Genomic DNA, 12,856 nt, shown 5'->3' on the forward strand with positions numbered 1-12,856 from the left:
TTAACTGTTTTTAGTATTGGATTTTGTTATATACAGTGGTACCTCGAGATACGAGTTTAATTCGTTCCGGACCTGGGCTCTTAAGTCGAGCAGCTCTTATCTCGAACGACTTTTCCCCATAGGAATTAATGTAAATAATTTAAATTGGTTCCAGCCCTCAAAAAACTCACAAAGTTAGTCTAAATTATGCAGGAAGACATGTTTTTAATGAAGAAATGTACATGTACATATAAATGAATAATGAAGTTTCTTTCACTTAACTTGTAAACTTTCTTAAACTTTTAAATTTACATATGTTCAACTTCTCTGCCACCCAATCCTGTAGGACAGAGGTCCCCAACCCTTTTTGCACCAGGGACCGGCTTTAAGCGATCAAGAGAGGAATGGGTGAATGAATGGACGGAGGGTGGGAAGGAAGGAAGGAAAGGGGGAAGGGACAGGAACAGAGAAAGGAAGCAAGGAAACTTATGAAAGGGGAGAGTAAGAGAGGAATGAGTGAAGGGAGGGAGGGAGGGAAGAAGGTGGGAAGGAGAAAGAAAAGAAGAAATAGAGGAAGGGAAGGTAAAAGAGAGAAAGAAAAAGAGCAAGAAAGAAAGAAAGAAAGAAAGAAAGAAAGAAAGAAAGAAAGGGGGAAGGGACAGGAACAGAGGAAGGAAGCAAGGAAACTTATGAAAGGGGAGAGTAAGAGAGGAATGAGTGAAGGGAGGGAGGGAGGGAAGAAGGTGGGAAGGAGAAAGAAAAGAAGAAATAGAGGAAGGGAAGGTAAAAGAGAGAAAGAAAAAGAGCAAGAAAGAAAGCTGCAAGCACCCCCCCGAGCCCCCCAGGCCGGCTGCAACCTTTTAAAACACGTGCGCCACTTCGCAGCTGTCTCCTGAAGCCGAACGCGGAAGTTAGCGTTTGGCTTCAGGAGACAGCTCCTTGGCGCTTGTATCTCGAATTTGGGCTTGTAAGTAGAACAAAAATATCTCTCCCCTCCCAGCTCTTATCTCGAGTTGCTCTTAAGTAGAGCAGCTCTTATGTCGGGGTTCCACTGTACTGTTTTATTGCTGTTGTTAGCCGCCCCAAGTCTGCGGAGAGGGGCGGCACACAAACAAACAAACTAACAAACAAACTAACTAACTAACTAACTAACTAACTAACTAACTAACTGTGTTACTAACTTAACAAATGCAATGATTCACTTAACAGCTGTGGCAAGAAAAGTGAAATCCATTTTTTTTACTTCTGGTTCTGTGGGCATGGCTTGGTGGGTGTGGTGTGACTTGGTTGGCGTGGTATGGAAAGGATACTGCAAAATCTCCATTCCTATCCCATTCTGAGGCCAGCCAAAGATAGTATTTGCCAGTTCTCCGAACTACTCAAAATTCCTAATAGTGGTTCTCCAGAACTTGTCAGAAACCTGCTGGGTTTCACTCCTGGGCAAAACTCACTTAACAAATGTTTCACTTAGCAGCTTAAATTTGTGGCTCAATTTTGGTCGTAACTCCAGGACTATCTGTAAATGGATTTTTGTTTTGTGTAAGTCCAGTTCTTTAATGGAGCTTGATAGTTTTCTATCATAATAGTAATGTACATGTAGGCCTCAAATTATAACCACAGTTGAGTCCAAAATTTATGCTGCTAAGCAAGACAGATGTTGAGTGAGTTATGTTCCAATTTATGACATTTTGTGCCATGGTTGTAAAGCAAAGCACCGAAGTTAAGTGAATTGTGCAGTTGTTAAGCAAATCTGGCTTCCCACCATTTTTTTTGCTTGTCAGAAAATCACTAGGATGGTTGCAAATGACAATCCCAGCATCCTAGGAGGCTACAACCATCGAAAATATATGTAGGTTGCATAACACCCAAAGTCTGATTACATACCTTTGGGAAGGTTGCAATGGTTATATGTGTGAAAACTAGTCACAAGTCACTTTTTTGCTGTGCCATGGTAAATGTAAATGGTAAATACTACCTATATTGAGAAAGTCACAGCATGGGTTGTATTTCAAGCATTATTTAGATGCACAGTTTCTTGGACACTCATGGCCACAGCTACTCTTTGACTGGTGGGCCAACTGCTGCCCTCCAAAATTGGAAAGGTTTTGATTAAACACTAAATTCCCTCTTTGGTCTTAATAAAGATCACTACTTGGTGGCAATTTATAGCCTGGTTGTTGTTATTTTCTCCAGGAGAAAAAGGCAGTGGCTTATACTTTCTATTATTTTTCTCACAACAAAAACCCTGTAAGATTGGGTTGAGAGGGAATATGTCTGTTGTGGTCTGTGCAGCTGGTAATGGATCCCGCCCAAGACAAGGCCAATCTGGTGATGTACCAGTGGCCTGTGCAGCTGGCATCCGAGTCAGACAGTAGGGAGGCTTGTGAGGACTTGGGGCCAGAGGCAGAGAGTCAGCCAGGGCCTTCAATGCCTCCAGCACCCAACTTCAGTGATGGGAAAGAAAAGGAGGGTCCTCTTCTTAATGCACAGGGATGCAGAGCTGCCAAAAGGCAGGAATGGTTCCTCAGGAGGAGGTCTTCTCGTGAGTAAGGCTTGGGGCCAATTGGCCACTCCCCTAGCCTACTTAAAGGATGACAAGGATAGCAAAAACTCTGCAGGAAACAACATTTGTTTGTTCATGTGCTTCTGTGTTCTGAAAACATCTGCTCTGCTTATCAGTTTTAGCATTCTTATTGCGGGCTGCTTCTAGGCATTTTGCCAACCCTTGTAAGCTTCTTGAGATATCCAGGAGTAATTGATTTGACTTAATTTATGACTTTATAAACTTATTCTAGCTGTCAATGCCGTTTAATTAACAGCTGGTTTTACAATAAAAGACTACTTTAACTTGTGTTTACGTGTGTCAGCTACTAATCAAAATTATTAGTAGTTGTTAATTGAGTAAATATAGGTTTGAACAAACTGCACTTGTGCTTTGTTCTTTCTGGTCTGTAGCTGGAGCAGAACAGTGTCCAACATGATCTCATTGAGTTTTAATAGTGGACAGTGGATTTGAATCTCCCTGGCTTTGGTCACACTTAGCACATTTGAATCCTCCCTGTATCAGAGGGAAAACTCTGAGAAAGTTGCCCAAATGGGGTTTTTTGGCAAGAAGGTTTTCCAATTATATAGAAGACAGCAAAGTTTTAAGGTGAATATTTCACCTTAATATTCAGTGAATATTTCATTTTAAACAAATAATAATAAACAGGTGTGTGCCTGTGATTTCATTATTGGTTAATAGGCTGAGTTTATATCTGTAGCTATAAAGCAGGAGGCAAATCCTGGCAAAAACACCAAGGAGAGAAGTGGAGGAATTGACTTTATTTATTCATTTATTGAGGAATTAACCTGGATATGGACTTGGTTTGTAGGCTGTTTGTTTCTCTGTTCACTGAATTGCTTCCAAAGCTGCACAATAACCCTGATTCAGTGGGGCTGCATTTGCTGGGATCCAGCTTTGCCTCACTAAATGGCCCAAGGGGATTCCCTACATCTTAGAATCAGGGGTGGGCTGTTGCCTGGACGGAGGGGAACGCAGTGGGGTAGCAAAAATGGACTCCACCCCAGAGCACCCAATTTGCACTGAAAGATGTTGAAAGAAAATGCCTAAGCCGCGCCCACAGTGTGGTAGTAAAAAAGATTGGTAGCCCTTCACTGCAATCTGGCTGAAGTCAATACACACCCTTGTTTTCCATTCCACATAGAAATCCTACCTTCATGCAATGTAACTTGGTTTCCAGTTCCATTTTTTTCATAATCAGGGCTTCATTCACCGTATCTAACCTATAAATTGAATTAATTATCATGATCAGTGTCTAACCAATAAGTGAATTACTAATATCATCATCATTGCTAAATCTTATAGTGATCAGGCTATTAATTGAGGCATGGCATGACATGATGGGATAATTCATAACTATTTATTCAGGCTTGAGCATAACCAAAACCTGCTGAGGAGAACACATTTGACAGCTCCTTAAATACATGCAGAACAACCAAGAACATCCAATCAATGATTACCAACAACAGTGTCCTTAGAGCGAACGCCGGAACATAACAATTGTCATTGTCATCATCATTTTAATATAATTTTATAGTGGCAATACAGCCCTAGGAATGAAAGCAAGAGTTGTTTTAGAGCAGTCCATTTTAGAAAGATAGCCTACAGAAAGAAATATCATTTAGGGTTAGAGTTAGAAAAGCTAGAGTAGGCAAATGTTGTTTTTCTTTACTTTGTGACTCTGTGACTTTTCCATCACTGCCAACCACAAAGGCCTTTGAAGATTTCTAATAATGATACCAGTGAAATTTAAGGAGAGAGAGAGAGTTAAAGAGAGATGAAAAAAATGGGGCTGTAGATGCAAGTCCCCCCTCATCTGAACTGGAAGATGGTTTGTCTACAAGTTCAACTTTTAGTTCTTTTAACTAAAAGTTGAAAGAAATAAGTACCAGTAATTAAGAAATGGAAATAGTTGAAAAAGAATGCCCTTTAATCCTACTGTCAACTAGTCAAAGGGAAACTCAATGAGAAAAATGGTTCGCCTAATTGTTGAATCTCACAAAAATGATGAAAGAAAAGAGCAGCCGTGGACTGTCCACTGTTTCTGATTTTGGGGGACACTGTAGCTACAATTTAATTTGTTATGATGTATCTGTTCATCCATCAGAAAGTCATTTTGACATCTCTCCTTCCTTTCCAACACAAAGATGTGTTTGTTCCCATTTGTTGTTTGGATTTCCTAAGTAGAGCAATCATATTCTTCCCTTAGCATGTGAAAAATTAATGCAATGCCCACCCCAAGTAAAAAAAACCCACCATAATATTACAAATAAGTTCAGACACCAGCCCAGGATTTCTTGGTTACCTTAAAAGATTCCTAGATGATTTAATCATTTCCACTTGTTCTTTGTGGCTTAGTCCTTTAATGTTCACTCCATTGATGCTGACCAGGATGTAACCTGTGACAATTGCAAAATGAAATACCTTAGAATATGTAGTTTGATGTTCATCAACTTTTCTACATGTTCAGAAAGGTGACCCCTTAAACCATGAGAATTCTAGGAAATATTAGTTACCATGTCGGAGTCCAGTAAGAGAAGCTGGGCTTCCTTCTTTCACATTGCAAATATAAGTGCAAGTTTCCATGAAATTATTACTCTGACACTAAAATGGAAGAATGAAAGAAATAATAATAATTTATTAGAGCAAAAAAAGAAACAAAAAAGGCTGTTAGAAGAGGAACTCTATCTTGCAACTTTTGGCTCCAATTCCTTGCTACTATTTGTTCTGCCTGGGTCTCTGGTAGGAGCCTCCCGAAAATTCAATGGTACAAATTTCAGACACACACATGTTTGAAAATTCAAAACAATGTTCTTTATCACAAAATTCAAAATAAACTAAGCACTCTTTTTGTATTGCAAAGAGCACTTTTCCCAAAAAAACCGGGTAGTCTGTACAATTTCCCATGAGGAGTCATTAAATACTTAGCTAGCAGCTGTCAAGAAACTTCACACCCCTTCTTCTTCCAATGAAGTGAGACACACACACACTCACACTCACACGTTGCTCTGCTTTGGTTTCAAGGACGTGAAAAATCAACAAAGTCCAGAAAACAGCAACACACGATTCCTGAAGAACTGTGATCAGATACTCTTTCACAACGGCCAAACCCACACACTACTATTTATGGCAGCAGCCCTAATTACTGGAGCCCCACCCAATCACAGGTGGCGTCATTTTCTCTTGTAATAATCCATCAGTTGTTGTCTTCTATGCATCACTCTACACATGCGTGGATGTGTCATTAATTCTTGTTCAGAATCCAAGGATGATACAGATGATTGATCTCCTCCTGGGCTGTCTGTCAAACTCCCCTCTTCCCTGTCACTCACGCTTCCTTGGTCAGAGAAGGCTTCATCGGCAGATTCCATCGGGAGCAAAACAGGCCTGCGGCATGTGGATGTTTTCCCCACATCCACCTGCACATTCCTTGGGGCAGGAGCTGGGGCAGAGCTAACCACAACACTATTAGAGTGCCCACCTCTTTGAAAAGGGCACCACCTGTTATTTTAGTTGGGTTCACATGACTTATTGAGAAGCCAGCTACATTTTAGCCTGGATGCTCTCAGTTGACAGGTTTATCAAACAAATCCAACAGATGAAGGGGACAAAATCCATGAGGGATAAGCATGTCATGTGAATTATGGCTGATAGAAAGTGTCCTCCCCTGATACGGTTGTTCAATCCAAGCCTTTGAAGTTACTCATTATAGTTGGAAATTGGGCAACAATTAGTAGACTTGGCAATTAGTCAATGGCTCCTACAGATCCTTGTATCCTCACTAAGGGCTAGTGTATTTTATTTACATTTAAAATATCTGAAATGATGTCTTCTTTTGTCTTCAGTTTTGGCTGGTGGGTTTCTTCTTGGCAGTGTGTAAACAGTTCAGCTATCCTGAACTTCCAACATGGTACAGGAAGGTGACTTGCCTTACCAACTCTACCAAACTGCCTACGCCCATGGAAAGCTTTGCTTGTCAAGTGCAAAAATAAACATTTCCTCTTTTTATCTTTTAAAGAAAAAAATAACAAGAACAATCGGAGGAAAAAAATAGGCTTCCCACCCAACAACTGGCCTTTGCCTGTTCTTTCATTGCGTATGACTGATTGCCAAGCTGCACCAATATGATTAGGAGGAAACTGGGCCATTGCGCCACAGAAGATTCTCCGTGCCGTTCTCCAGTGTGAGATGTCAGCTTTGAGAACATGCCATAAAGGGAAGAAAAGGGAACCGGGAGTGCTGAAAAATCAAGAAGGCAGCACAATCATGCAGTTGAGATCCCACTTTTAAAAATGTGCATTGCACATATTGTGTGGCTGATCTCTTGAGTTGTTTGACCCCCTCCCCACGCTCTTCACAGAAACCCCTGAAAGAGAGGGAGCAAAGACCAGGAGCCAGACCCAAACATTTGGCTCCCTATAACAAAATAGCATCCCCTACCATGCCACATACTGTACAAAATCTGATTGAAAGGACAGTGAGATGTTTCTTGTGATAGGAATACCACCTTTCCCTACATCTGAAGGGAGCAAGCTAACTTAAAGATGCAGCTCCAATTACCCAATATTCAACTCTCCAAAGCAGATATATCTCCTGGAATCTGATACAGAGGGTAAATGACTCATTTTACCCACTGGTAGGGCTGGCCCTAAAGAACACATAATCCCCTTTCATTTTGTCTTGCGATTACTTAGCTATAATTTCTAGTCGAAAGAGAGGGTGGTGGGCAGGGTATTAAAGGAGGACATATGGGATATCAGCAGCAAATGCCATGACTTGAAGTTGTTGTTGTTGTAATTGGGGTACCAATGTTGTTATTGGAGCACCAATGCCAGTTGCTGCAGACATCGCTCTTATCTTCCTCTTTAATTCTCCAGAATTGTATGGAAAAGTGTGGTCAATAATTTATACAAACACTTTGCATATGTTTTAGTGGCAGGTAGGGCAGAAGTAATGCACATACTCAGACACATACTAAGGATAGCTAAGATGTTTAAGATGTAAATCCCTCTTTTTTGGTTTGTATTGCCCGTCTGTGCCACATTTAATTTAATTTAATTTATTAGACTTCTATGCCGCCCAATCCCCTAGGATTCACATGATCCCTTCAAATGTTTATTCAAAGAATTAAGATGACTACATATCACTGTTCCTCTTCAAAGAAAGGTGTTCTCCCCAAACATGACAAATCCTCTAAAGTTAACTCAAAGATTACTTTATTAGGAATGCCAGCAGTCTTGGGGGGAAAAGATTTCCTCTCAACAAAATCTAACAACTCACAGATTTCCACTGCTTTCCCCTTGCCTATCTTCTGTGTGTCTGTGCATCAGGCACTGGACCCAGCTGTTCCTCTTCCTCAGCAGATACCTCCAGACTTGAGGGCTGTTGATTCTCCATCTGAGGGATGAGGCCAGGCCCCATCTGAGAGTTGAGGCCAGGATCTGCCTCTCTCTCTCTCTCTCTTTCTCTCCCTCTCCTTCTCTGCCTCCCTCTCTCCTTCTCCCTCTTCCTCTCTCTCTCCCCTCCCCTCTCTCCCGCTCTCCCTCTTCCTCTCCCCCCCCTGTCTCCCTTCTCCTCCTCCCAACCCCTTTCTTTCCCAGCCCCATTCCCTCTTCCCCCTCGGAGCTCTCAAGTTGCCTTGCTGCTGACCCTGACTCCCACGACTCGTCCTCCTCTGGTTCAGCTACTGGAGAGGCCAGCGGCTGACAGGCCACAACAAAAGGACAGTTTCTTTCATGGTGAGTTAACTCTTGTGATTTCATGGATATGCCTGTGCAACATTATGGTTTCTCCCTAAAAACGTGCAATGTAAGATACAATAACCAAAGAGCAAGCGACCTAAAATTCCTCCATCAGCTTCATAAATGAGGCTAGTTTTGAAGTGTCTTCCATCAGGCCCCAGCACCAACATGTAATTGTAAGTTCCTGAAGCAAAATTCCTTGTCATTTGTGCCGCATTCAGTATTGAAGTCAATAGAAGCAGCGCTCCAAGAATGGTAAGGAGCTACTGTTTCAATTTTCCACAATTTTCCACAATGGCTCAGAATGATTGATGCAGAACACTGTTACCAACTTTAAGAGGAAGCATTCAGGCCCTTGTTGAAATCAATCCTCTGAAATTGCTATTTGCCATCCTACGTATTAGCCATAGAGATGCCTATTGACAAAGTTAAAGCCTCACCTGGATATCAAAGCCAAATGTTTCGTTGTCTTCCTTGAAGATTTTAAATGTCTTTCTGCATAAAAAAAATAAAAAGGGAAGAAGTTGGTAAGCTATTCCATCTAATATTGCTACCAGCAAGTGATTGGAAGACAAAGTGAACAAAAATAATAACTTTTGAATGGGCTTTTCTTATGAAATAACCTTCAACTCAGTAAGATTATAAAAGTAATACAGAAAACTCCTACAATGAGGAAATCAAATAGTTCTCCTGCTTGGTGTCCTCCAGCAGTTTTCAAGTAGCACAAAATCCCAAAATTTCTTGGAGGAGACCATGTCGGAGAAAGTGGCTCTAAGAATGATGGTGAAAGAAATGCAATAAACCATTGACACAAATTAGATAAAATGCACAGCACCTCCAGGTTTGAACTTAGAAAAGGTAATAGATCGGAGAGAGTTTTTGATTCTACTGAGTTCAAAACGGACTTCAGTCATGATAGGGGACAGAAAAGGCATTTGATGATTGTCATTCTAAAAGGGAATTGCAACCATCAGTTCAACATGTGGAAAAAAAGGATACAACTGAAAAATCGAGGTGGAGCAAAGTGGGTAACGATTTTGCTGTTATCTCACATCTCCTCCAGCTAAAAATTTATGATCATATTGATTTCCCTGGCATAATTTTTGGGACAATGGGCCCACAGTTAAAATATGTCTATTCAGCATATTTATTTTCTGCATCAATCCTTTCAGGTTACACACTCGGCTTCCCGATTTGGTTGAATGAATCAGATTGTGAACTTAATGGAACATAAAATGGTGGATTCCTCGTGCATTTGCTACCAGATCAATCCGTGGTTTCTTTAACATAGATATGAACTTGCATGCACTGTCTTCCAAGAGGCTTTTTAAAAAAATCTAATAGACATACTTGCTTAATCTCTTAAGGCCATTTTGCCACAATGTGGCATAATAACTATTGTTAACTGGTTTCATAGAGAGATTGCCGTTACGAATTATTTAATCTTTTCACCTCTGTACAGCCCACATATTTCACTGCAGTAATCTCACGCTTACATCTTCACCATTCATTATGTTCCTCTATCTTCCTACACATTTGTTGCTTTACAGGCAGGTGGATACTAAACAAATAATAAACAAAAGGAACTAAGTAATATCTTTATTACCTGTGTGGGCCAGAAGATTTGCTTATGGAACTTGTTCTATTTAAAGCAAGCTGGAAATAGAAATGGAGAGCAGGAAATTAGTTCCATCACACACAGAGAAGTATTTATTCTATCGAATACAATCAGTCACATTATGAAAACGTTACATGTGGATTGATAGGAATCCTTAATAATGAAATAAACAAGACAATTGCTTTCATCAGAGAAGCCGACCAGTATAATTACGTTAGAAATCTTGTTCTGATTGACCCCAATTTTGTTTATAACCAACTTTTCCAGAATAGAAAGTCACCTATGGACCATAATTATAATCGATGTCTTTCATGTTTAACTACTAGAAGAATAGAAATATACTCATTATAAAAATTATAAATTGACAATGGCAACAGCATATAAAGAAAATATGTATCAAGTGTTTTACAGATGGCACATGTTACTAGAAAGGGTAGCTAAAATGGTTAAAGATCAATCTATGAAATGTTGGATGTGTCAGCAAATACTTGGTTCTTTTTATCTTATGTGGTGGACATGAGCTGATGCCAAAATGTATTGGAGCTTAATTCAAATGCAGATAGAAAAGATATTGAAACAATGTATAGAGTTGAAACCAGAGATATTCCTGTTGAGTATATCACCAGAAAAAATATAATAAAGAAGACACATATTTAATCATTCATAAAATTACAGCAGCTAGAATTGTATTTGCACAAAACTGGAAAGCAACAAAAAACCCTTCTGAAGGAGAGGTAATTTTAAAAATACTGGATTGTGCGGAGGTGAATAGATTGACAATGATAAAGATAAGGAAGACAGAATATTATAATGTTTGGGCTAAATTTTATGATTGGATAGAATATGAATATGTATAGAAGATATATAACACGGATTAAATTGGAGGAAATGGAAAGTTAAAGGTGGTATACCCAGGTGACAAATGATGAGGCGCAAGAATGTAGATAGGGGAAGAGGAGGAAGTTAGAAGGCATAATAAGGAGGAAGGAGAGGAGGGAAGTAGGAAAGAGGGAGAGAAGGAGAAAGAAGATAGAGGGAGACAGAGGGAGGGTAGTGACATCAAATATCTGGGAAACAGACGGGCAACAAACGTATAAAAGGTGCAAGATTAGGATGTGCATTTTTTTGCTTATTAGATAGTAATGTATAACTATGTAAATCTTGATCTTTATGGTATGTGTGTTGATATGTATCTGCAGAGTGTATAGGAAAAATATAAAAATAGTCAAAAGCACTTAATATAGCTGCTCTGAGTTAAATGTAATCAAACCACAATATCTACTGACTTCTGAACGTAATATTGAAATGCATTATCAGTGACTCATTTACACGTTGCTGTAGTTTTCCTGACAATGATACAACTGTGGTTTTCTATTGCTTTCTTCTGGGGGGTTTTAAAAATTGGAATTCCTGATATTTTCTATATAGAACTCAGTAACCAAATTCTTGCTTCTCTTCTAACCAACCCGAATCTATTTTCATAGGTGAGAGCAAACTGAAAGCCATCTTATACCTGTCATTCAGTATCCCTGTCCTTTGCTTATCAAGTACATACATGTGATAAAAGTAGGTTTAATTTAATTCAGAGAGAAGCGGCATACAAATCCAATTATGTATATAGATATAAAACTAGTTATATATATAAAAACCAGAGAGCAGTGTGAAAGAAAGAAGAAGAGTGTTCATAAATACATATGTATATAGATATAAAACTATTTGTATATATATAAACCCAAGAGCAATGTGAAAGAAAGAAGAAGAAATAACCAGCTAAATAAGCCCCACTAAGAATAGAGTAGAGTAGAGTAGAGTAGAGTAGAGTAGAGTAGAGTAGAGTAGAGTAGAGTAGGAATGGGAATGGAAATGGAAATGGGAAAGGGAAAGGGAAAGGGAAAGGGAGTGGAGTGGACTGGACTGGACTGGACTGGACTGGAATAGAATAGAATAGAATAGGCCAAGTCTGATTGGACACACAAGGAATTGTCTCGGTGCACATGCTCTCTGTGTACATAGATGAAAAGATAAGTTCATTAACATTCTTCTAAGCTAGGATCTGCATTTTATTTACATATCAAAGAGTGATTTTAATTTATTCGTTATCTAGATTTTCTTTTTCCTTTTTTCTTTGTGATCTACCCATAAAGAAAAGATAAGTTCATCAAGAATCATAAGGTGCAACACTTAATGATAGCCCAGGTACATGTAAGCAATCAGATCATATTAGGAACCATATTAAATTTCTGTAATTCGAGCAATGCTCCGGGTACAAAATTTTCCCTTAAACTAGTTTATGTTTGAATCTTTTGAGCTGCCGATAAAATTTCTGGTAAATCTATTTCTGGTTGGCCAAAAAGAAAAGGAAAGAAATATGTCTCTTATAGACAACACAAACAATACCCTGCGAAGTTCCCAAGCGAACAGTACCTGTTTGCAGTCCTTGGACAATCTTCCAATTGGGTCTGAGAACATTTGGCTTCTCTGGTTGTCCACAGGTGGACCGTCAACTGGCTGCAAAGATGGGCTGTAAATTGAGCTGAGACAGTAGCCCACACTGTTGGCATTGCCTCTCTGTTGAATCAGCCTCTTCAAGGACATCTTGCATTCAAGCTGAACTAATCCAGCACTGAAGAGTATTGTGTGTGTGAGAAAGCCAGCTAAAAGCATAAGTACTCTAGCCCAAAATACACACACACACACACACACACACACACACAAACATAGCGGAAACCAGTGACTTGTGGTTTAGGGTGCAAGTTACATAAATCTTTTTTCTCAGATCACTCAGTGTTACTCAGAGCATGTAGTGTGGTGGTTTCTTAATTTTTATTTATTTTTTGCTTATGAGACAGAACAATCTTCTTATTCTCCCCACCCACCCACCCACCCGCCTCCTTCAGCTACTGGCAAATAGAAGGGACTCTTAACATGCTATTTTTCTGCCCCTTGATGGTCTGT

At 39.6% G+C, this 12,856-nt stretch overlaps 1 protein-coding gene across 1 annotated transcript in view; it reads right to left on the bottom strand.

The window, feature by feature from the left end:
- Positions 1 to 12,541, bottom strand: part of CYTIP (cytohesin 1 interacting protein) — a 17,302-nt gene extending 4,761 nt beyond the window's left edge. The window contains exons 1-6 of the mRNA XM_070737162.1: positions 12,326 to 12,541; positions 9,890 to 9,939; positions 8,724 to 8,778; positions 5,059 to 5,146; positions 4,848 to 4,941; positions 3,696 to 3,765 (exon numbers count right to left, since the gene is read on the bottom strand). Coding sequence (XP_070593263.1) covers positions 3,696 to 3,765; positions 4,848 to 4,941; positions 5,059 to 5,146; positions 8,724 to 8,778; positions 9,890 to 9,939; positions 12,326 to 12,496 — 528 coding nt within the window. The 5' untranslated portion in view covers positions 12,497 to 12,541. The remainder of the gene's footprint in view (positions 1 to 3,695; positions 3,766 to 4,847; positions 4,942 to 5,058; positions 5,147 to 8,723; positions 8,779 to 9,889; positions 9,940 to 12,325) is intronic.
- Positions 12,542 to 12,856: the final 315 nt, after the last annotated feature.

This window comes from Erythrolamprus reginae, chromosome 1, assembly GCF_031021105.1.
Source record: "Erythrolamprus reginae isolate rEryReg1 chromosome 1, rEryReg1.hap1, whole genome shotgun sequence".
In the NCBI taxonomy this organism is placed as follows: domain Eukaryota; kingdom Metazoa; phylum Chordata; class Lepidosauria; order Squamata; family Dipsadidae; genus Erythrolamprus; species Erythrolamprus reginae.